Raw genomic sequence first — 23867 nt, forward strand, 5'->3', positions numbered from 1 at the left:
TCCTGTTGAACTAAAATCCCCCTCATGTGCCTTGAATGCTTTTTGTCCAGAAGTCCTACCTGTGCAGAGACAGGTGGTGAATGGTTCACCTGCATTCAAGATACCTTCAGTTCAAACATTAGCTGAATATTTATGGCTAAGTGTGTGAAACAGTAGAGAAGGATGTTCCATGTCTAGCATCTTTCTATTCAAAAACTCAGGAGGCTGGCTTGCCTTCTTTCACATGCCACTTTGGATTTTGAAGCCTTTCTTTATCTGCTCTAGGAGCATGAATCAGAAGGTGGAAGAACCCCTCTCATGAAAGCTGCCAGGGCAGGTCATGTTTGCACTGTTCAGTTCTTGATTAGCAAAGGTAAGAATGTGGAATGGTTTGGGTTTTCCTGACATTAGAAATACTTCAAGTTAAGAACATGTCAAAGCTAGTGTAACTTCCTTGGATTTGTTTTAAATGTCCTAGCTCCAGTAGGCAATTGATTCTCCAACTAGGCATGTAATGATTATCTGTGGTTTCTGCTGAGATTAGTGGAACTGCATGTAGTTGTAAAAATAGTGTATTTCAGTCTGTAATTCCTAGTAAAAGCAGCATTAGTAGGGATTCCTGGGGTCTCCATGCCCCATGGTGCAGCTTTGGAGCACTGTATTTGGCAGTTGAACTACAAGTCCCTTTTGGTTTCCAGAGTTTGACTGTAGTTTGCTTGACATTTCAGTACAAACCAGGAATTTCCATTTTCCTTCTCCTGGGCTGATTGTCATGAGTTTTCTTGTCCCTACCTTGTATGGAGTAGGACATCTGGCAGGATGGAGTTTTCCCTGTGTAGATTGCAGAGCAGTTAATTGTGTTACATTTGATAGAGGTGCTACCTGTTGAAGTCAGTTTGAGCTGATGTTTGCCCTTGTGTTTGTGCAGGAGCAAACGTGAACAGGACCACAGCGAACAACGATCACACAGTGCTGTCGCTGGCCTGTGCCGGAGGTCACTTGGCGGTGGTGGAGCTACTGCTCGCTCATGGTGCTGATCCCACACACAGACTCAAGGTTTGTCCCTCACCTCACTTGTTTTCCTCTGAAACTCAGGATACCCAGCTGGATTGTCTCCTTTTGTGTTCTGTACAACTCACCCAGCCTGTGATGATTTAAATGAAAGTTTGCACAAGCAAATGTTCTGCTCGTGTATGTGTTGTTGTAGTGCAGGTCTCTTGATCAACCATGAGTATGAAGTGCTGATTGTGGAAAGGGAAAAAATTTAAAGTATTATTTATTTAAATTTTTTTTTTTTTAATACTTCATCAAGCCTGTAAGTTTAGATGTGAGCTTGTGGAGATGGAGTATTTACTAGAACAGAAAGCAGTCCCATAGGTAGTGTGTTGTGTGTCCCAAAATGCTGCAGTGCTGTTTTCATGATGCTCTGTTTTAACTGTGTGCTCTTTCCCTCTCAGGATGGATCGACCATGCTGATTGAGGCGGCCAAAGGCGGTCACACCAGCGTGGTTTGTTACCTTCTAGATTACCCAAACAACTTGCTTTCTGCTCCTCCACCTGATGCCACTCAGCTGACGCCACCATCCCATGACCTCAACAGGGTAAGATTCCAGGGCTCATGGTCCGCATGGTTTTTTTTTGCACTTGGTTACTCAGGAGTTTAAAGGTGAGAGAAGAGTCAGTCATGTCCTATCATAAACTGTAGGTGAGCACACTTAAAATTACTTAGAGCTGCAAATCTGTTCTATTCCTTACGTATCAGATAGTTGACAGTCTGTTTGGTGTGCTGTAATGGAATTAAGATGATGGAGGTAAACTGATTTTTACTTTTGGGGAAGACTTTTCAATGTTATGATGTAGTGCTCTCATCATTCTTACTGTTCTCTAAGTATTGCTGGAAAAAAACACTGAGAGTGGACAAAACCAGTAAGTGCAAAGATCTGCTTAAATGAAACTCTACAGAATTGAATTTATGGTCCATTGTGGCTTGTATTTGCTGTACTATAGTACAGCACTGTACCAGGCTGAGTATAGTTCTGCAAGTAATTTTTTAGGTTAAAAATGCAAAGTATGTGGAGATCACATGATCTGCAGGTGTTAATTATTGAACTCCGCATATTAAAAACTATATTGAATGTTGTTAGTCACCATTAAAGTCTACTTTTCTAACAGATTTTGTTTGCCTTCTGTTGAATTGTAACTAGCACAGAGTATGAGAAAAGTAATCTGTTCGTATCCGACATTTTAGGCTCCTCGAGTACCAGTGCAGGCGCTGCCCATGGTTGTCCCACCCCAGGAGCCTGACAAACCCCCTGCTAATGTCGCCACAACCCTTCCCATCAGAAACAAAGGTCAGTCCTAGTTCTGCAGCTTATTTTCTAAATATCCTTCCTAGGTAGAAGATAGAGGCTTGCACTTGTAGCAGAGTAGCTCCTATGAAGAGTGTTTATGGATTCAGTCAAGGAAACTGCAATTTTGATTTTTTTTTTTAATTATTTTTTTAAGGATTTGCTTGTCCACCAAGTCAGTCATCTAAGCCTGTAATCATAAAACATCAAGAAATCTCCCTAAGTAAATATGTTAAAATCTCTAGTCTGACACACTGAACTAATGCAGAATGTTACTGAGAAGTCTAGAAATTGGATAATGGAACTTGCAAAACCCATGTTGATCTCCATATCATAGTTGATTTGATAACTTGTGTTTCCTTAGGGTAGTAGTCTGGGAGTGGGTTTGACTAATTGGATTGAAGGCGGAATTTCTTGTGCAGTAAAATCTTTAGTCTGATGTGGCTCAGGTCCTCCTAGGACTAAATTTGCATCTATTTTGCTCTCGCCATTTTGACACTTAATGCTTTCTGTACTTAAGAATTCTCATCAAAAACCAATTTTTATCAAGCATCAGCAGTAGCAAATACAGGCGTGCATGTCCTAAAATTAATCCTGTGTGTACACTTGTATTGTTCTGGAGATACAGCGAGGATGGCTGGAAGAAACTGGGCACCTCCACTGCCTCAGATCCTGAGTTTTGAGTTGCCTTTCGCCCTTCAAAATTAACCGATTGTTGCTTCTCCACCTGGTATGGCAGAGCATGTCAGCTGTGTTAGTGGGGACTTCTGCATAAAACACCAGTTGGATTAGTCCATCGCTTGTTCTTGCAGGAAGGCTGAAATACTTGCCTTGCCTGGACAGAGAGCTGAGCTTTGACACAGGCAAAATCGTGTCTGCTATGGATAAAACCTAGTGGCTAAAGACACCCTGTTAGGTCCTGCTAAATGTAAATGACAGTCCTGGGTTCTGGCACTCTTTGTCACCTGAGCAGAGCTGGATACCTGGAGTGAAAGGATGCCTAGTTGTAGAGAGCCTAGCACTTGTTAAAGCCTACCAAGTTGGTCGCAAAGCCGGCAGCCTAGTCCCAGTCCTAGAGGTGTTTTTGTGTCCCTTGGGCTGCGCTTTGAGGGCTGTAAACGTTTGTTTATGTCCCAACACCATACCAGACACAGAACACCAAGTAAAGAGGCAGCATATCCTTGCTTTTTGTTCCCAGTTTCCGTGTAGCAGCACTCGGTAGCAGCGGCTCAAGACAATCGCTTCCTTTGGCAAAAGCGTGCCGATTGCTGGAGCAGCCCTGTCACCGTAGCACAGGGCTCTGTGGGGTGCATGTGCACTGGTGTGGCCTGTTAAATTGCAGTCTGACTGCTGGGTACCCGTTGGCAGGTGTCCTTGGAGGGCCTTGGGGACACGCTGACCTCCCACGGGTGCCGTGCCACGCAGCGGCCCAGCAGTAGCTCTGTAATGAGGATGCCGTTGGTATGCACTTCCATTGCTTCTGAGGGGGTTTCTTTTTCACACAGCTGCTTCTAAACAAAAGTCCAGCAGTCATTTGCCAACAAACAACCAGGATGTACAGGGTTACATCACCAATCAGTCTCCAGAGAGCATTGTAGAAGAGGCTCAGGGCAAGTTGACAGAGCTGGAGCAGAGGATAAAAGAAGCCATAGAGAAGAACGCTCAGCTGCAGTCCCTGGAATTGGCACACGCCGACCAGCTCACCAAAGAGAAGATTGAGGAGCTGAACAAAACGAGAGAGGAGCAAATTCAGAAGAAACAAAAGATTTTGGAGGAACTGCAGAAAGTGGAGCGAGAGTTACAGCTGAAAACTCAACAGCAGCTAAAAAAGCAATATCTAGAGGTAAAAGCGCAAAGAATTCAGCTTCAGCAGCAGCAGCAGCAGCAGTCTTGCCAGCATCTGGGACTACTGACTCCCGTTGGGGTAGGAGAACAACTCTCAGAGGGAGACTATGCACGATTGCAGCAAGTGGACCCCATCTTGCTCAAAGATGACCCTCAGCAAGCTGCTGCGCAGACGGCTTTTGCTCCAGTTCAGCCTCTGGCCATGCCACAAGCTTTGCCTCTGGCAGCAGGTTCCTTACCTCCAGGGTCCATCGCAAATCTTACAGAACTGCAAGGTGTTATAGTTGGACAGCCAGTGCTGGGCCAAGCACAACTAGCAGGGCTGGGGCAAGGAATACTGACAGAAACACAGCAAGGGTTAATGGTAGCCAGCCCTGCTCAGACGCTCAATGACACGCTGGATGACATCATGGCAGGTGGGTTTAAATTGTTATGAGCAGGTATAATATTTGCTTGACCAGTCGAGGGTATGTCCACTTCTTTTTATATGTGTGTGTGTGTGTTTGTGTATTCCCACGAGCTCTACGGCAAGCACCACTCGTCCTCTGATCCCTGTCTCAAGGAGTTGGGAAAAGTAGCTTTTAACTTTTCAGTTTGCAGGATGAGCTGAGCCATACCTGTTGGTCAGGTTGGTATGGTGGAGGGGCATTTTTAACTCGTCATAGTTTGGGGAAGGATATATTAAAGTTCATGTGGCAGTTCTGTTTTGGCCTGATTGTAGCTCAGGAGTAGCACCATGGTGGTGCTGGGCAGTGCTTTGGGCTAGCTGAGAGCTTACTTGTAGGAGGCTGAGCAGCTGCAGCACCACAACTAGCCTGTAAAATGTGAGGGACCCGTGGGTTATTCTTCAGAATAAGAGCTGCTCCACTTGGCCTTATGTAGTCTACTTATTGGAAGCTTTTATTTCTGCTTGGGAAAAAAAAAGGTGATAATCCTATGACTTTCTGAAACATCTCCTCATAAAAATGGCTGCCAGCAGAAAGCATGTTTAGCCTTACCAAACTCTTGTCATTGCTTCAGAGAATTCTCTGCCCAGTGACATGAATGCTCTAAGGCCTTAAGCAGTAAAACAGGAGAATGAAGCAGGTTTTAAATGCGAGTTGTCACTGCTGTTTTAGTTTGCACCTCACTCAGCTGTGCTTCATCTGAACCCTTTCCATGCTAAAGCAGTCATTGAAATACCCCTTAGCTGAACACAGGTGAACTGGTAGGACACAGTCTTAAAAAAAGGTCACTTGATGAAAAGGTACCAGATGCTCTTGGTTAAGCTGATGCAGTCATTTTTACAAGTGCTGTCCATCTGAACAAGTCTGCTTTGCAAAGCTGTTAGCATGAGGGATGTGTGCCAGAGGAAGGCAGGTCTCAGAGAAGGTGTTAGCCCATAGCTGGTCATGCATGTACTGCCAGAGTTTTGGAGCAGAGTAGTAGTACAGAGTCGTGGAAGGTGTGGTAACTGATTAAAACTACCAGGTGGTGATTTTTTAAAGCACTTGGAACACCACTTTTGAGGTGAGACACTTGATGAGTGACCTTGTGTCCAGGCAAAGCTTCATTAAAGGTGACAAAAACTTCTTTGCTGGAAATCTCGTGTTAGAATTGAAGCATAGGTGTAAAGATTGGAAGTGGATGAAAACACAAATGTAGGCATGAAAAAATAGATAAAATGACATATAGCATGCACTGACAATAACAGTTTCTCTCGTGGAACTGCTGGGGTGCAGGACAACATGAATTTAAAAGCTGGGATGTTTGCTGTTGTTGGTAACTTACAAAGAATCTGTGCAATGCACTTGAGTTGTGTTTAAATGCAAGTTGAACCTGGAGTTAGGACGTTTGGGACCTATGTTTAGCTGCATGTCACATCCTGAGCAGGTGTGATTCCAGGTCACCTGCTGCATACCTGAATGCCTGTTTGTGCCTTTTTGAGCAGTCAGGTATTTCCAGTGGGAATTGGAGGGAATATTCTGGTTCTGCTCAGCCCCACTTGTTAGTAATGCGTGCACACATGCAGTTGAGAAGGAAGTCTGAATTAATTTTCTGTCAAGTGCCTGTGATTATAGGGTGGTTTTTTTTTTAGCAAGAACAGACACAGGCCTGAGTACAGAGCTTCAGTGCTAGCCTGTAGTGAGTCCACAAATCACAGTTTAAAATGTGGAGCTGAAATGGGCTCAGTGTAGCACACAACATTTAAGTAGCCACTAAATATTTGGTTAATAACTCCATGTACTGCTTTAAAAGACGCTTCTAGAGTATTCTTAGAGATGTAAATTCTTGTTTCAGAGATGCCTTGAGTTTAGTTCCATTGCAGAGCTGTGTTTGCAGCACCAGTTGCAGAAACAAAGCTTCACCTTGGCTGTGCAAACTTGATTTAATGTGCAGCTCTGTGCTGTATTAGTTGAAAACAATGGCTAAGTAGTAAATAATAGTTAATTTTTTCCTTTGGGCTCCTTTATGATCCTGCTGGAGTTGAGGACAAGCAAAAGGTTTGCTCTTGAGCTTCAGATGTCAGGCAAGTTTTTTGCTTGCTGTGAGGCTCACAAAAAGTAGTATTTTTTAGGGTTAGTTGGGTAATGCTTGTATGGAAACATTGCATCTGTTAAGTGGTGTGGTAAAGATCTAGGGAGAAAAATCACCTTGTTTTTAATAGCAAGCCTTTTACAAAGTAGGAACCATTCCAAGGATTGTGTCCAGTCACAGAGCTTTGCAAAGAACTTCAGGAATCTTGAAGCTCTTGATAAAATGCATTCCTGGAAGCTACCTTGTGGGTTGAGTCAGTTGGAAATGCAGCTGTCTGAATTAAAACATCAGAAAGCAAGCTGTAAGCTTTTGACAGAGACTCAATACTGGAAAAAAAAAAACAAACAGTAGAGTATCAGCATCCCAGGAAAATCAGGTTGTGTCCCACTTGGGGCCTGAGCAGGAGAGCTGGTTTCACATGGGGTTGGCCTGCCTTAGGCTGCCTTGCACATTGTTAACCAATAACCACCAGGACTGCAGGTGTGCAGTGGTTCTCAGGCTCCATCCAAGGAGCCCTTCTTGCACAGCAGCAGCCCAGTGTTGGTGCTGGAATTCAGAACATAACCTGCACTGTTACAGTCCAAGGCATGTTCTGCATCTCAAGTGCTCTAGAGTGATTTTAATCCTGTGTGGCACCAACATGGTTTGTGATAACTGAGGTACTACAGAGGAACTGGGGGTAGAGAAGGAACTGATGTGGAACAAGCCTGTAGAGCTGGCTTGAAACCAGCTGGAAAAGGCTGAGATGTCTCGTACATTTCTTGTAAAGTATTTTTTTATTCCGTCCCTCATCTTGCCTCATTGCTGTGTAATGTAGAACAGTTTTTATCTGTCTGCTGTTGACAGTGCAGGAGACAAGGAATCAGTGCATAAGACCAATGCTGTGCTCACAACAGGACAGCACTTGTGGGACATGTGATGGCCACATGAGGAGAAGTGAGATTACAAGGGCATGTCACTCTGGTGAGGCCAGTGGGCACGGGGGAGGAGGTAGCTGCTCTGAGGGTGTCCTCTCTTCATCCAAGCTAAGAGAGAATTGAGGTATGGACAGAAGAAAATCAAGATGAAGAGCAGGTCTGTTCCAAATATCAGTAAGCACAAAACTGATTGTCTTGCTAGCCCAGCAAATGTCCAGGACCGGAACTGGAGTAGTCAAATGGTGCTTGGTGATGTCTTCTGACCAAGAAGCTTGATGAAGGTGTAGGTGCTCCTATACCAAGTCTTGTATATACTAAATATTCCAATAGTGACCTAACTTGGAAGACTTGGATATCCCAGGCATGAAATAAGGATGTTTCCACGGTGAGGTACAGACTTGACTTCACTTTGCCACTAGGCCATTAGAGTAGGGCAAGGATCAGAGTGCAGAGATAAATATTTGTGTCAGTGTGTTTAGCATGTAGAATCAAGTTGGTTACTCCTCTCAGTGCTCCAGACTGCTCTGAAAACCTTTTGGGTTATTGAAAACTTTGAATATTTTAGGTTGGGCGCCATAAAAATTCTGTTCTAATCACCCTTGGCATGTTCATTAGAAATTTGAACTCCACGCAGGTGATGTTGAAATAAATATTATCAAAGTGATTACCCATAAAAGTGGATATTGTGTCCAGTGAACTGTGCTGTAGGTATCTGAACTAAATTTGTGAATTATTGCTGGAGCACGTCTTTCTTTTTTTGGGTTGGTTTGTTTTGTATTTTGGGGGTGAGGGGGGCAGTAATTGGGGGTTTTTGTTGTTTCTTCTCCCCTCGCTACAAATGTAAAAAGTAGACTTTATCTGAACTGAGACCTTCTTAACTGACTTGATTTTTTTTTTTTGCCTGAGAATTTACTAATGTCTCCTGTAATAGTGAAGATGCTTCCCAGTCTCCGTTTTGGGATTTGAGCAGGAATTCTTAGAAGCTGTTTAAAACACGTGCAGTTTTTGACCTTATGTCAAAACATTTTGGCACATCTTCAGTATGTTAATTTTAATCCATACCTAGTGTGATTTGTGAGATAACTTTTCAAAAGGCACTCAAAGATCTAGATCAAGGGGCTTGGAATTCTGAATTCTGACTTTGGTAGGAAATTTTGTGTAGGAAGTCCAGAAATTAAATTAGTTCTGGGTGTAAAATACAGCTGCCTTGCAGAGGTGGGAGCACACAACTGGGCCTGTTAGGATACAGGTTTTGTGGCATCAGTTGGAAACTGTTCCATTTTGCAGTTTATAGTGCTTTTGTCAGCTGGACAGAAGTGTGTGGTGCTTCACCTTCTTCTTTGCTGTTACACCTGAGAAGCAGCTGGAGAAACACTGGAGAAGTGACAGGGAAAAAACAGTGAGTTCTTCTGAGGAAAAGTAGGAAAAAGGGTGTTGAGGTTTGCTGTGTACTCCTGAACATGCCATGCACAGAATGAACCTTGGGAAGCATGGCAGTCGGTGCTATCTGTGTCGTGTCCATACACTGTTATCCCTGTCACTGGTGTTACCTTTGCTTACCTAACACCTGGACCAAACTCTCTGCAGCCTGCTGTTCCAAAGCTTCCACTTCTCTGGTTTCAGCAAATTCTGCCATGTGAGCATCCTGCCCTGTTGCTTTTTTGTTATGTTTATGGAGGGGTGGGGGTGAAGGCTGAACAGACTTCTACATGAAAACATTTAAACTGCTTTAAGAAAAATTGCATAGGTACCCGTTGGTTGGACTTGGTCTGCAGCCCTGCTTCCAAAGGTATGGAGCTCCAGGTCCAAATTAGGGCTGATTTGTTGTAGGAAAGATCTTTGGGTTTAAAAAAAACCAAAAAACTTTTGGTGGGCTTTTAGAATACATGTCAGTCTCATACTTAACTCTTTCTTTGATTGAATGCAGTAAACCTTTTTCATAGTTCAAATTCTGAGAGTTAAAGGATCAAAGGTTGAGCTCAATGTGTGGAATACATATATTTGTGGAAAACAACAGTTTTTGAGGAGTTCCATCTGTTGGTGGGAATTCATCCCGCTGTCCCTTTATTGTCACATTACATTGGGAAGTGTTTTGCTTTGACTTAGTGTGGTTCTTCTGTCCAACAGCAGTGAGTGGAAGAGCATCTGCAATGTCAAACACTCCTACCCACAGCATTGCAACCTCAGTGTCCCAACCTCAGACACCGACTCCGAGTCCCATCATTTCTCCTTCAGCTATGCTGCCCATCTACCCTGCTATAGACATCGATGCCCAGGTGAGCCTGCCACTCCCACAGATTCACCAAGCTGCTTTTTCCTGCATCCTGAATAATTCACTGGTGGCAAACAGCTCTGCTGTATAATGGATTTGGCTCTGGGGACTGGATTTGCTGCTTTTGGAAAGGCAGAGCAACGCCCCTGAGAGTCACAACCCACTTTCCTCTCTGCTCACACTGAACAAAAAAAAGGTCTCTGAATGACTAAACACTTGCATTTCTTATTCCTTTGTTGTCAGTGGCATTATGAGAAACAGCAGAGTTGCCTACTGACAGAAATTAAATGTTTTCTGGCCTGGTATCCTAAGACAAAAATAATCCTTAAAGCATTGCACACAGAGTTTTTGGTTGTGCTTCCAAGTTGTTTGCCAGAGATCATGGATGTATGCAAGTCTTGAAAGTAATAATTGCTGTGATTTTTTTTTTTTTTTTTAGCAAGAGGAAATAATTCAAGCTCTCGTTTCCACTAAGGGAAAGGCTTTTCTGTATGAAAATAACTGTTAAAAAGGCAACTTTATTTTGACTTGGAGCTAGCTAGCCATCAGCAAAAAGCATACACATACTAACTGGCATATATCTATGCACAGCTCTGGGCTATACATAACATGACTGAGAATGGGCAGCATGGAGCAGAGCAAAGGCATGAGATCATTGGGGAGAAAAGGAGAGAAAGTTCTGGAAACTCAGCCCTTGCTATTTAGTTGCTTGTGGCACTTGGCTTGGATTGTGCCCTGATAAAGCCTTTGGCTGGAGTGCCAAGCATTAAAGACAGAATTCTTACCTTCATTATACCATGTAAAGGTCACAGTCAAGCAGTGGTAAAGAAGTTAATCTGGTTAGCAGAGCACAGATGAGAGCTCAGTTCTTGAAGAATCTCAGTTCTTGTCAGGATTTCTTCTTAAACCTCCCAGCAGAGCTGCCTTGAGAGGTAGAATCCTGTCATGAACTTGCACACAGCTGTTAAGGGGGGCATCCATAAACACGCTCTTAGCTTATGGAAGCTTTTCCTTTGGCATGGGTACAGTTATGTTTTGGCTATAACGGGGCTGTACTTGAAAAAGCAAGTATTTATCTTGTGTTTATGTCTGTTTGGTTTAGACTGAGAGTAACCATGACACAGCCTTGACGCTGGCTTGTGCTGGTGGCCATGAAGAGCTGGTACAAACCCTGCTGGAGAGAGGAGCTAACATTGAGCACAGGGACAAGAAGGGTGGGTGTCTCACCATGGCAGTATGAACCCTGTCTGCTTTGCCTGTGTGTCCCACTAAATAAATTCCCAGTAAACCTTCAGGCTTGCTCTTCTGGTGCTGTAACTCGTGTCATGTTTTCTGTTTCAGGGTTTACTCCGCTCATTTTGGCTGCTACAGCTGGCCATGTGGGGGTTGTGGAAATCTTACTGGATAATGGAGCTGATATTGAAGCCCAGTCTGAGAGAACCAAGGACACTCCCTTGTCTTTGGCTTGTTCAGGAGGGAGGCAAGAGGTGAAGTAAACCTTTCATCTTGAGATGCAGTGTGTGAATGACATACTGTGTCAGTACAGTACAAGAATCTTCCAGAAAAGATAGAGTCAGACAGGATGTGTGTTTAAAAAATGTGCAAAGAGCTTCACATTTTCCAATTTACACATTACCACATGTCTCATCTAGACTCTTTTTCTCTTTTGATAACCGGACTGGTGCTGTGCAGGTGTCCTCATGAATGCAGTCATTAGTGCCCCATTATGGGACTTTTATCAGCATAATTAAATGTAGATATGAAAGTAAACGCTATCATGAGTATTCTTGCTGAGAATCAGGAGTTAGACACAAATGGGTTACATATATGAGCATTATAGTTTTTGAAGGAAGAAATTGGAAAAAGCTGGGCTTTGGGTGGCAGAGATGATGTCAGAACACCTTCCTGCCCAAATTTTGGGTTTGACAGTGTATTTGTTCTGTGATTTCATGGGAAAACATTCTGATTGAGAATTGTGCAGGTCTGATCTAAACTTTTTTAATGCTTAAAACCTGAAAGTGAAGCAAATGTAATATTGCACTGGAAGTGACACCATGGGTTTTCACCTCAGTGTACACTGTGATTTTAAGTTGCTAGACAGTTCAGTTTCTGGTCATGTCCTCTGCAGGAGAGGACAAAAAGCAGGAGTACTTTGTACTCCATATTGAAACTAAATCTCTGGGTCTGGCACGCTTTAAAGATGGCTGAAATAATCATGAGGAGATCTGCTTTTTCTTACTCTGCTGTTGAATTTGGTAGATTCATGAGCAGCCATGATAGATTTTTTTTTTTAAAGAAAGTTTTACAGTGGCTTTGGGGACACAGGTGTGGCCTCATGAAGGCAAGGGGTATAGCAAAGCAACTGATTAAAGCGCCTGTCTTAGCATTGACATCTTCCAACAGAACATTTAGGTCTAAAAAGCATTTGTGTTGGCTAGATTTGTTGCAAGTTTGGGAGCAAACCAGATCTTGTGTGTTGAAACACTGCAGGTGGTGGAGTTGCTGCTAGCTCGAGGGGCAAACAAGGAGCACAGGAATGTGTCTGATTACACACCTCTGAGCCTCGCCGCCTCGGGTGGCTACGTGAACATTATCAAGATTCTGCTGAATGCTGGGGCAGAAATCAATTCCAGGCAAGTTCCCTTCACAGCCCTTATCTCGTGTGCTTGGTTGTGAGTTATGTGAGGAAAGTGTGTGTGTTTTCCCTGTGTAGTTTTCTGTGTATGTGCATTTATGCCATGCTTTTGCATCTGTTGGGAGGTAGAAAACATCTCAGGTGTGAGCTGCAGGGGTACAAGGAAAGGGCCAAGCACAGGCTATAAGTCATAAGCACACCTCATAAGAGATGCCCTTCAATTTGAAGCCATCAGAAAGTAAAAGTGGAGTCTCTAAAGTAGAAACTCTTGTCCTAAACCATACTTGCTGTGGAGAACCATTTGTAGGTTCAGTAGAAGTTGGTATGCAGCTGATTTTTCAGTGTGTGAATTCTCTGCCTCCATTAGTTTATTATAGTCACATTTCTGAAATGACCTTTAAAACAGTTGTGGTTCTTCCTTTCTTCTCTTTCAGAACTGGTAGCAAATTGGGCATTTCTCCCTTGATGCTGGCAGCCATGAATGGGCACACTGCTGCTGTCAAGCTGTTACTGGACATGGGCTCTGATATAAACGCCCAGATTGAGACCAACAGGAATACAGCTCTGACGCTGGCTTGTTTCCAGGGAAGAACTGAGGTGGTCAGCCTGCTGCTTGATAGAAAAGCTAACGTGGAGCACAGAGCCAAGGTAAAGAGCAAACAGCTGGAGGGGGCTCCAGAAAGGAGGTGCTTGTAATGGTGTCTGCATTGGTATCTGATTTTCTTGCCTTTGTGCAAGTCAACTTCTCTAGTTCAGTTCTCCAGTCCAGTTAACTGAACTGAACCAGATATCATATAGAAAAAAAATGGCTGCATTTAAGGGGTAAGATTTTGGTGGTTGCAAAGCTCATCAAAAAATGTGTTTCTTCAAATGAGTGTTGATTCATCTTGTGGTGCTTACAAGCATAAGGACAGTAACCCATGGTGTTTGTGAGTCAGATAAACAGTGTTTCGGGTAAGCCACTCTCCCCCCACTAATGGCTTCTGTCTGCTTGTCCCAGACTGGTCTCACTCCATTGATGGAAGCAGCCTCTGGGGGATACGCAGAGGTGGGCAGGGTCCTGCTGGACAAAGGTGCAGATGTCAACGCTCCCCCAGTCCCTTCATCCAGAGACACAGCTTTAACCATTGCAGCAGACAAGGGGCACTACAAGTTCTGTGAGCTCCTCATTAGCAGGTATGGTATTGGTATGTGAGTAGCTTCAAGGGAAACCTGGCTGTGTTTAGGCTCCATTGTCCCCATGTACAATCGTATTTCCAAATAGCCAGCAGGGGGTCAGGAAATGGGAAAGGTTCTGTGTGTCTGTTGATTGCTATCACATAATTTAATTTATCCCAAGGACTCAAATGAAGTTCTTTTTGGGGTCAGAATGCTTCCTGTTGACTAAATGCAGGGTTTTGATGGCATGTGTTTGGTTTGTAGGGGAGCTCACATCGATGTGCGGAACAAGAAGGGTAATACTCCCCTGTGGCTGGCAGCAAATGGGGGGCATCTTGATGTGGTCCAGCTGCTGGTCCAGGCTGGAGCTGACGTGGATGCAGCTGATAACAGGAAAATAACTCCTCTCATGGCAGCCTTCCGAAAGGTAGGTGGTGGAGTTCAGCTTGGCTCTTAGCTAGCATTGGCCTGTTCATCCCTACATAGCTGTTAGAAATAGAACATACTGACAGAAACTACATATTTAATAATGTATCTCAGTTAATTTGAATATTTGGCATTGAAGCTTCAGAAACAGGTACATGTGTCACCTGTGTAATGCCTGTGTTCAATTCTAATTGCAATTTGCTTTATAGGCAATGTAGTGACTCTGGTTTTGGTGTGTGTGAGTGGTGAAATTTGCAGTGTTTCTGTGTGATAGAAGTGGGGGGAAATAGGATTGGTTCCTTAAGCAAGAGAGGGTGAGGACTTTCGTCAAAAAAAGTGCAGTTCAGCCTGATTTGAGTCTACAGATGATTTCTGTTAGTAAGGGAGTGTAGTTGAGGTGTTGCAGTACTGGAAAAATTGCAGATGACTGTAGAAGCCTGTAGCTGTTAAGCTGTTAGAGATGGGCATCTGAAAACTGCCCTAAAAAGGCAGAAGTTTTTCAAGTACTTCTGGAGTAAGGGCAGCCTGATGAGAGGTCATTACTTGCCTTCTCTGATGGCGGAAATGTGCCTCACTAGTTCAGAAGGTGAGAAAGATCTCAGAAAAAGCATTGAGAGTTTCATGTGGTGAGGAGTTGGAAATTAATATTTTGCAAGGAGTGCTGGGCTGAAGTGTTTCTCAGTAAGCCAGAGGCAGCTGGTCTGATGGAAAGGGCTGTCCTTGCACTATGTTTTGCAGGGCCATGTGAAAGTGGTGCGTTACCTGGTGAAAGAGGTGAACCAGTTCCCCTCAGACTCAGAGTGCATGAGATACATTGCAACCATCACTGATAAGGTAAGCTGGGGGCAAGGAAACACTTGACAAGGAACAGTACTGTGTCTCAGTCTCAGAAACAGTGATCTGACCTCTCTTCAGCTCACTGGCCACCAGCTTTCAGCCACAGCACGAGTCCCATTGGAATTTTTCGGGAAAAGCAGCAGGAAATGAGAACACTGGCACTTTGTTCTCAATGCACTTTGTCATTTCAGGAGATGCTGAAGAAGTGCCACCTGTGCATGGAGTCAATTGTTCAAGCCAAAGATAGGCAGGCTGCAGAGGCCAACAAAAATGCAAGCATTCTTCTAGAGGAACTGGACTTGGAGAAGGCAAGTGCAAAGAGTTGCAGCTGGGAATATTTCTCTCTTAAAATTCCTATTTCATGTTCCTTCAAGATGATAAGGTCAGTAAAAGTAGTTATTGGGGTACAGGAGTGTGTGTAATGACCATAATTGGAGTGTCCAGAGCTGAGCATCTTGCTGTTCAGGTCATCTTTGGACTTTGCTGTTATCCTGAGACATTGGATCAGGAAATGCCAATATAACTATTTCCTCTGTACTAAAAGAAGGATTTCTGAATGTGATTTGTCAAAAAAAAAAATGAATGTGGCATTTTCTAGTCACACTCATATGGATTTTAGGTCTAAACCAAATTTGGTGTCCTAAATAGTAAAAGAATTAACTAATTTACTAAAAACCATGGTACTGTAGTAGAAATAAAACAGAAAAATCAAAGGAAATAAAAGCATTTGGATTTCTTGAAATGCATGGGACATCTTGTAATGCTGTTCCATGTGCTTAACTTGTAGTTAAGGGAAGAAAGCAGGAGACTGGCTCTGGCTGCCAAAAGAGAGAAGAGAAAAGAGAAAAGGAGGAAGAAAAAAGAAGAACAAAGGCGAAAACTAGAAGAAATAGAAGCAAAAAATAAAGAGAATTTCGAACTCCAAGCTGCTCAGGAGAAGGAGAAGTTAAAAGCTGAAGGTGATTACTGCAATTATTCCAAGAAAAGAATGAAATTCGGTATGAGCTGGTATGACATCTGTAATAGATTTATGGATGTCTCATAGTCAACGGTTTTGGGTGTTTCTTGGAGCTTTGCAAAAAAGTTAGTCCTAAAGTTTTTTGATAGGACAGGCGTGATTTGGAAAGCAAAACACTCAGGTTTCCTCAAACCAGTTAAGTTACTCCTGCTTTTTCTTTCCTCTTGTATCAGATGATCCCGAGGTCCCAATGGAGCCTCCCAGTGCTACCACCACCACCACCATAGGTATATCTGCAACCTGGACAACGTTAGCAGGCTCTCATGGGAAGAGGAATAACACCATCACCACCACAAGCTCAAAGAGGAAAAACAGGAAAAACAAAGTAACCCCTGATAACGTTCAGATTATATTTGATGATCAGCTTCCCATTTCCTATAGCCAGCCTGAGAAGGTGAATGGGGAATCCAAGAGCAGCAGCACTAGTGAGAGTGGTGACAGTGACAATATGAGGATCTCCAGCTGCAGCGATGAGAGCAGCAATAGCAACAGCAGCCACAAGAGTGACAATCATTCCTCCACAGCTGTCACCAACACACAGAGCAACAAAAAGCAACCGTCGGTGCTCGTCACTTGTCCAAAGGATGAGAGGAAAGCAGTGCCTGGCAAGTCATCCATCAAGTGAGTTCATGTGACCACAAATGCAAAGTGCAAGTCATCCTTTTTTTCTCCCCCACATAATGGTAGCATTTAATTTCTTTTGCAGGTTGTCTGAAGTTATTAATGAAGTGACAAGTAATTCCTTGTCTACTTGCACAAAATCCGCTCCTTCTCCCCTTTCTTCTCCAAATGGAAAGCTAACCATTGCTAGTCCTAAACGTGGTCAGAAAAGGGAAGAAGGCTGGAAGGAAGTTGTGAGAAGGTAAGCAAAATAATTCCCCTAATTCCCTTTGGTGCTGTCTTTGTGTGGCCTTCCTTGGAGTTACTGAACGACCTTCTTAGTGGGTTTGAGCTGCTGCTGCCTAAGTTGAATTAGAAAATACAGTGTTCTTTTGACCAGCTTGCCCACAGCTTGTTGCTCTGCAAGTGTTTCCTACTTAATACTGTTTCTCTTTTTGTGTAGATCCAAGAAGGTTTCTGTCCCATCAACTGTGATTTCCAGAGTTATTGGCAGAGGAGGGTGTAACATCAACGCGATCCGGGAGTGCACGGGAGCACACATAGACATTGACAAACAGAAGGATAAAACTGGAGACCGAATCATCACCATAAGGTGGGTGAGCAGGATCCTGCATTGGCTCTGTCCTGTGGGTATTTTCTCCTTTTAGAAAGTTGGTCTGCATAGGAAAATTAAAGGCTTGATCTGGTTGTTCCTTGGAAGATCCCTTGAAAGCAGGGAAGATGAAAGGAGTGGGGAAACAGTACAAGCACCAGCAGGTACACAAGACAGCTTGTGAGAAAATAAACGTTGGGATTCTGTGTTTGGGCTCGTTAATACATGGTGAAATATGAAAGAATATTTAGGGAAGCAAATATTTTAACCATTTGATTTTTTGGGGATTTGGAGTATTAAACTTGAATTTCTTGAGTAATTGTCTGCAGCAGGACTGTGCTAGGCTCAATTTTTGAACAGAGAGTTATTTTCCTGTTTGTGTTAGGGTGATAGAAGACAGGCTGGATCCTGTGTGGGAGGGCTTTGGGTATAATGTGTGTAAATGCTTTGGATGCACTTTTCCCTGTCCTTCCTTTCTGTAGGGGTGGCACAGAATCAACCAGACAGGCCACGCAGTTGATCAATGCTCTGATTAAGGATCCAGACAAGGAAATCGATGAACTTATTCCAAAGAACCGTTTGAAAAGCTCAACTGTAAATTCAAAAATAGGGTCCTCAACACCTGCCACCACTACAGCTGCTAACAGTTCTCTCGTGGGCATCAAAGTGACCACCGTAGCTGCTTCGTCGACATCTCAGACGGCCTCCGCGCTCACCGTGCCTGCAATCTCCTCGGCATCCACTCACAAGAGCATCAAGAACCCCGTGAACAACGTGCGGCCCGGTTTCCAGGTCTCCCTCCCGCTGGCGTATCCTCCTCCGCAGTTTGCACACGCGCTCCTGGCCGCTCAGACGTTCCAGCAGATCCGTCCCCCGCGGCTGCCCATGACGCACTTCGGAGGCACCTTCCCGCCGGCCCAGTCCACGTGGGGCCCATTCCCCGTCAGGCCACTGAGCCCCGCCCGCGCAACCAACTCGCCCAAACCTCACATGGTGCCTCGCCACAGCAGCCAGAGCGGCGGCGGCGCTCAGGCCAACGCAGCGAGTTCTATGACGACGAGCCCCACGGCCACGACGACTTCGGTGGCTTCTACTGTGCCTGGATCTTCGGCGAGCGGCAACCCGAGCTCCCCCTCGGTGAGGAGGCAGCTGTTTGTCACCGTGGTGAAGACGTCCAATGCCACCACCACCACCGTGACGACCACGGCGAGCAACACGAGCACGGCGCCCACCAACACCACGTATCCGACTCCTACTGCCAAAGAACACTACCCCGCATCCTCCCCCTCATCTCCCTCTCCTCCCGCGCAGCCGGCGGGCGTCTCCAGGAGCAGTCCTCCTGACTGCGCCACGGCCGCCTCTCCCAACAAAGGCGCGCCTCCGTCCGAGCCGGACGCGGGGAGCCCGCCCGCCGTGGATGCAGGCAGCTCGACTGGCAACAGGCAGCCCAATCCCGGGACCGGCAGCTCCTCCGTGCATCCTGCTCATCAGCAGCCCCCGGGAGCTCCTCTGCCAGAGGCCAGGCCCCCTCTCCAGCAACCTCAGGTTCCCGCACCAGATCCTCGCATGGTCGTGCCTCCGAGTTTAGCGGCGACGAGCTCATCCACTCCGGCAGTCGGTGCGAGCGGCGCTCCCATGACCTACCCCGTGTCCCAGCCAGCCATGGGCTCAGCTCAGCCCGCAGCCAAGATGGAAACCCCAGCCATCAGACCGCCTGTCCACAGCGCCGGCAGCGTCCCCAAGAATCCAGCTCCCGTGCAGAACTCCCCCGTCGCAGTCCTCAACGTTAACCACATCAAAAGGCCCCACAGCGTTCCTTCTTCAGTGCAGCTTCCTTCTACCTTAAGTACACAAAGTGCTTCTCAGAATTCGGCCCACGCGGCGAACAAGCCCATGGGGAACAACTTCAGTGCTACCCTGCCTTTCGGGCCCTTTAGTACGTTGTTCGAGAACAGCCCCACGTCTGCTCATGCCTTCTGGGGCGGCTCCGTTGTTTCCTCTCAGACAACACCGGAGTCCATGCTCTCAGCTAAGTCCTCGTTTTTGCCAAATTCAGATCCGTTACATCAGTCTGATACTTCCAAAGCCCCGGGTTTTAGACCACCGTTACAGAGGCCAGCTCCAAGTCCCTCAGGTAAGCCTCTGGCTTGTGTCCATTCCATAGTAATACAGTTCATTCTTGTGTTGTTTAAGTCAAGTGGAGTTCATTTTAAGTGCCCTGTCAAATCTAGTAACTGTTTGGCAGTTGATGGGCTTGATATAAGAGGGTTTTTGCCATTCCAGTCTGTTCCTCTCCCAGTAAATGAGATGATAAAACACTCTTATTTCCACCCCCCTTCCCTACCAGATAGTGACTGTTCCAGTTTGTGATACCTTGTCCTGAGGCTGCAGAAAAATGTGCAGCATCTTCCAAGGGCTAGGGTGGTAAAAAAGTGAGCTTGTAACTTACAGGAGGTGTCTTCTCTTAATTACTAAATTTGATCCAAAAAATGTAATTTCCTTGACTGCCTGCATTTTTTAGTAAGACGTTTTGCTTTCTCCCCAAAACAGAAGCCAAGAGGTTGTCACAGAACCTGTTACAGAGCTTCCAGAAAGTACAGAGATAGTTTGGACCATCTCTGCCTGTTTTTGTAGGAGCACTGAGGTGCTAATAGATTGAGAGATAGAGTAGCACTTTCTTTCCTATTTTGTGAATATGATGGTGTTTTCATTTTTTCACCTTGATGTGCTAGTCAGCATTTTTACTAGGGCCCTGTATTCTATATCTGCCCCTAAGATACAGAAATGCATAAGTCTTAGATCCCTAAGATTTTATTTTTCCCTTTCTTCATTGAAGAGGACATGAAGGGAGCAGTAATTCTTCTATTTGGGATATCGTTCTCAATTTAGGTGTGCAGCACAACTGCCACACACTGAACAGACTTGTGGAGTGTGAAGCTTAATGCTCCAGTTGCCTTTGGAAAATTGTAACACATGCCCCTAAAGATGGATTGGATAAAAGTTTTCTATTTCCATGCTACCAGGGACCTCTTGCTGGAGTGTTGGAGTTGTGGGAGTCACTTGTGCCCACTTTCTCTCGTAGGTATTGTCAGTATGGATTCTCCCTATGCTTCTGTAACACCTTCTTCTACACACCTGGGGACCTTTGCCTCGAACCTGTCGGGAGGGCAGATCTACGCGCCCGGGACACCTCTGGGCGGCGCGCCTGCAGCTGCTAATTTCAACAGACAGCATTTTTCCCCTCTTAGTTTATTGCCTCCATGTTCATCAGCATCAAATGGTGAGTTCTGGTCAGCAGGGAGCTGCTGAGAACCTGCTGTATAAATAAAATTGTCTGGCAGAACTGTATAAGGAGTTCCAGGATAAAATCCTTAGGGCAGGTTCTGGTTCCTCCTCTACCTCTGGCCCCTGCAGTTAGGAATTTTTTGGACAGAAAACAAGCTGTGGAGTGCTGGCTAATTTAGGGAACGTGTTAATCTGTTTTATTGGCAAAAACAATGATAAACCCCAGGGAACAAATCAAAAAGAAAAAGAAAAAACAAACACAACAAAGGCAGGTTTATGTGGGCTTATTTGAGCTCTGGTTCAGGATATAATCATCAAATCCTCTGTTTCTGATAGGCAGTGATGCTTAGTTAAGGTTTTGTGGTGTGTGTCCTCCAGTGGCTGAGCTACCAGGGCATGATAAGTGTTTTATATAAGGGGCTATATGGTGGTGAATATCTCTGTGCTCTGGAAATAAAATGATCCTGAGGTGGATGAATGTGGCATTAACCAGCTCCCCTTGTCAGTAGCTGGACATGGAGGGCAGGTTTGTGGGGTCTGGCTGCCATCACTAAATGCTCCTGTTGCTCTCCTTGCAGAATCTCCTGCTCAGTCCGTGTCCTCTGGAGTACGAGCACCCTCTCCCACCCCTTCAGCAGTGTCCTTGGGATCAGAAAAGCCCAGTAACGTTTCTCAGGACAGAAAAGTTCCTGTTCCCATTGGGACTGAACGGTCTGCACGCATTAGACAAACTGGAACGTCGACTCCTTCTGTAATTGGGAGCAACTTGGCTGCTCCGGTGGGCCACAGTGGGATCTGGTCCTTCGAAGGTATAGGTGGCAGTCAAGGTATGTGGTGTTATAGGTGCACTTGAGTTGATCACACCATTGTGTTTGTCTTCAGCACAGGAGCATGCCAAAGTGAGTGCCTGAAAACACAGAAATGTTCTTTCCAAAGGCTTTGGAACAAGGACTTTTCTTAGCCTTCCTGTCCACTTAATTGTTTTAACAAGGTTTCTGAAGCCCTTGGGGGTTCTGAAATGTCCTGGCTATGAAGATTTGGTACTCCCAAGTAGGAGCAGGAAAAATAAAAACAGGCCTTCCAGGCATGAGCACAGTGAGGAACATTGAATTGAGGAAGAGGGGAAATGGAGGTGTCACAAGATAACTGTCTGGAGTTTCTTGTTGATGAAGAGGTTGTTTGTATGGTAGGAGTTAATATTTAATTTGTAGCTAAGGTAGAACTTTTTGTGCTGAGGATGGTGCTTTTATAAAGTGATAAAATTCCACATTTGCGTTTCCTTTATTCTTTTCAGCCATCCGCCTTCTACTAGCACAAGGCTCTTGGCTCTCCTGGAGTCACATAGAATCTAGTATTTTTGATTTTATTAACAATTTCAGTTAGTGATCTTACAGCTTTTCTTACTAAACCTGTCAGGAGTCTTGGATGCAATTTCTGGGAGACTGATTAACTTTTCCCATATTAATTGGGGTTTTTTTGTGGGAAGTTTTATTTTTAATTTCTTTAGGGTTTTTTTTGCTTGGGATGGGGGGTATGAATATTGAGGCTGTGTTGGATTGGACCTCTGGATGTCCTGTGAGCCTCCTGCACAAAATAGGGTTTGCCATGAGTTCTGCCTGTATTGCTCAAGGCTTTATCCAATCTGCTCTGGAAAACCTGCAAGGACTGGAACTGCTCCACCGTTCAGAGCAATCTGTTCTGCTCCTTGACTGAATCCAGACAGCTGAAGGTTTTAATTGACTGACTGTGCTGGAATTTTTCCCCAAATACAAACTCTTTTTTTACTTCACTGATGGTCTTTTCCCAGATAAAGCTTTAGAAATTCACTATTTATTTGCCTTGTGTAGCTGTGAAAGTTGTCTTTTGTACCTCTCTTGGCTTTTGGGATGCTGCTTTCTTTCTGCTTTGGTCAATGACTTCAACATTGTGATTTTCAGTTCACATTGGGATTGGCTCTTCTCTACTTGAGTATTGGAGTGCCTCAGAAATGTTTCTGTACCCCTTCTCCAAATAATATTTTTTTAATGTTTTGTTTTGAAAATTGGATTTTTTGAATGTCTGGAGTTTTAACTGTAGCACCAATACCAAGCTGCCTCTGAATTCACAGAATAAGGACATGAGCACATATCTGCAGCTGGTCCTTTCCTGGTTTTGGTTTGCGCAGATCCTTCTGTGTCCGTTAGAATACGAAGTAATTAATGGAAGAATGGTAGTGAAGTAGAGCAAATAGTCTTCATAGTGTACATACCCTCTCCACAGCACCAAAGGCACGAGGAATTGAGGTTTTTGGAGGATCTGAGGTTTTTGGAGGAGGGAGAGTTAGCCCAAATTCCAGCTTTGCTGTTGAAATGGAGGAAAGTTGCAGGGGCAGCGCTCTGGTTGCAGGTAACTGTCCCAAACTCCTGGCAGCGGCTCAGGGCTCCTGGCCCTGCAGGTGGTACTCCTGGTGCTGTCCATCCGTCCGTCCATCCGTCCATCCATGCCATGTGCTCCTGCACTGTGGAGTGGGTGGGGGCTGAGCTCTGTGGGCTGGCAGGGGCAGGGGTGCCGTGGCTAACGCCGTGTCTCTGTGCTGCTGGCAGACAAAGTGGACTGGTGTCACAGCGGCATGGGCAGCCACATGATCCACAGGCCCATGTCCGACCCAGGCGTCTTCTCGCACCAAGCCATGGAGAGAGACAGCGCGGGCATCGTAGCGCCTTCCGGTACATTCCATCAGCCCGTCCCTGCAGGATACATGGACTTCCCAAAAGTTGGGGTAATGACCTCCTTGGCTCCTTTCTATCCTGCTGGCCATGCAGCGGCATTCATTAAATCATCCTGTGACTGTTCCTTTCCTTCCCCCCAGGGAATGCCTTTTTCTGTGTATGGGAATGCCATAATTCCTCCTGTAGCCCCCATCACAGATGGTACTGGAGGCCCCATCTTTAACGGGCCTCATGCTGCTGACCCATCTTGGAACTCGCTGATAAAGATGGTTTCTAATTCCACAGAAAACAATGGGCCTCAGACGGTAATTGCTCCACTTTTTTGCACTGTGTATTTCACTCAAAATGTATAATGATTCTTGTCTGTGTAGTTAGACATTTGGGAAGACAAGTCTTGGGGCAAAGTTTCATATGAAAAGCCAGTTTATGTGCTGTTAGTTGAGCTTTCCCTTCCCAAGAAGGGCACACAGCAACAGTGCTGCTGTTGGGCTCTGTAGTTGAGGATGTTGTGACTGCATTAGGAGCACCCCAAGGAAGGGAGTAAGTAGCTCTTTGCTGCTCTGATCTTGCCTGGCTTGTCCACTGAATATAATTTAGGCAGAGGGATTAATTCCCCTAAACCTCTTGTTCTTACTCAGGAACTAATACTATAATGGAACATCAGTAGCTCTGGTTAGATTGTATCCTGTGATTGTGTTTAATTGGACAG

General features: G+C 45.0%; 1 protein-coding gene across 7 annotated transcripts in view; it reads left to right on the forward strand.

The window, feature by feature from the left end:
* The window catches only part of ANKRD17 (ankyrin repeat domain 17), a 68765-nt gene that overhangs the window by 43812 nt on the left and 1086 nt on the right, over positions 1-23867 (forward strand). For 2 of the 7 annotated variants that reach the window (XM_054633267.2, XM_054633272.2), the window contains exons 11-33: positions 265-352; positions 908-1035; positions 1437-1580; positions 2228-2330; positions 3833-4588; positions 9734-9882; positions 10981-11092; positions 11220-11365; positions 12369-12511; positions 12948-13161; positions 13514-13689; positions 13936-14098; positions 14836-14931; positions 15126-15242; positions 15722-15932; positions 16126-16573; positions 16659-16814; positions 17016-17165; positions 17648-19299; positions 20248-20445; positions 21029-21277; positions 23033-23208; positions 23299-23463. In XM_054633267.2, coding sequence (XP_054489242.2) covers positions 265-352; positions 908-1035; positions 1437-1580; positions 2228-2330; positions 3833-4588; positions 9734-9882; positions 10981-11092; positions 11220-11365; positions 12369-12511; positions 12948-13161; positions 13514-13689; positions 13936-14098; positions 14836-14931; positions 15126-15242; positions 15722-15932; positions 16126-16573; positions 16659-16814; positions 17016-17165; positions 17648-19299; positions 20248-20445; positions 21029-21277; positions 23033-23208; positions 23299-23463 — 5940 coding nt within the window. The remainder of the gene's footprint in view (positions 1-264; positions 353-907; positions 1036-1436; positions 1581-2227; positions 2331-3832; positions 4589-9733; positions 9883-10980; positions 11093-11219; positions 11366-12368; positions 12512-12947; positions 13162-13513; positions 13690-13935; positions 14099-14835; positions 14932-15125; positions 15243-15721; positions 15933-16125; positions 16574-16658; positions 16815-17015; positions 17166-17647; positions 19300-20247; positions 20446-21028; positions 21278-23032; positions 23209-23298; positions 23464-23867) is intronic. The other 5 variants (XM_054633269.2, XM_054633268.2, XM_054633270.2 and 2 more) reach the window with 5 other exon arrangements.

Source organism: Agelaius phoeniceus, chromosome 4, assembly GCF_051311805.1.
Source record: "Agelaius phoeniceus isolate bAgePho1 chromosome 4, bAgePho1.hap1, whole genome shotgun sequence".
In the NCBI taxonomy this organism is placed as follows: Eukaryota; Metazoa; Chordata; class Aves; order Passeriformes; family Icteridae; genus Agelaius; species Agelaius phoeniceus.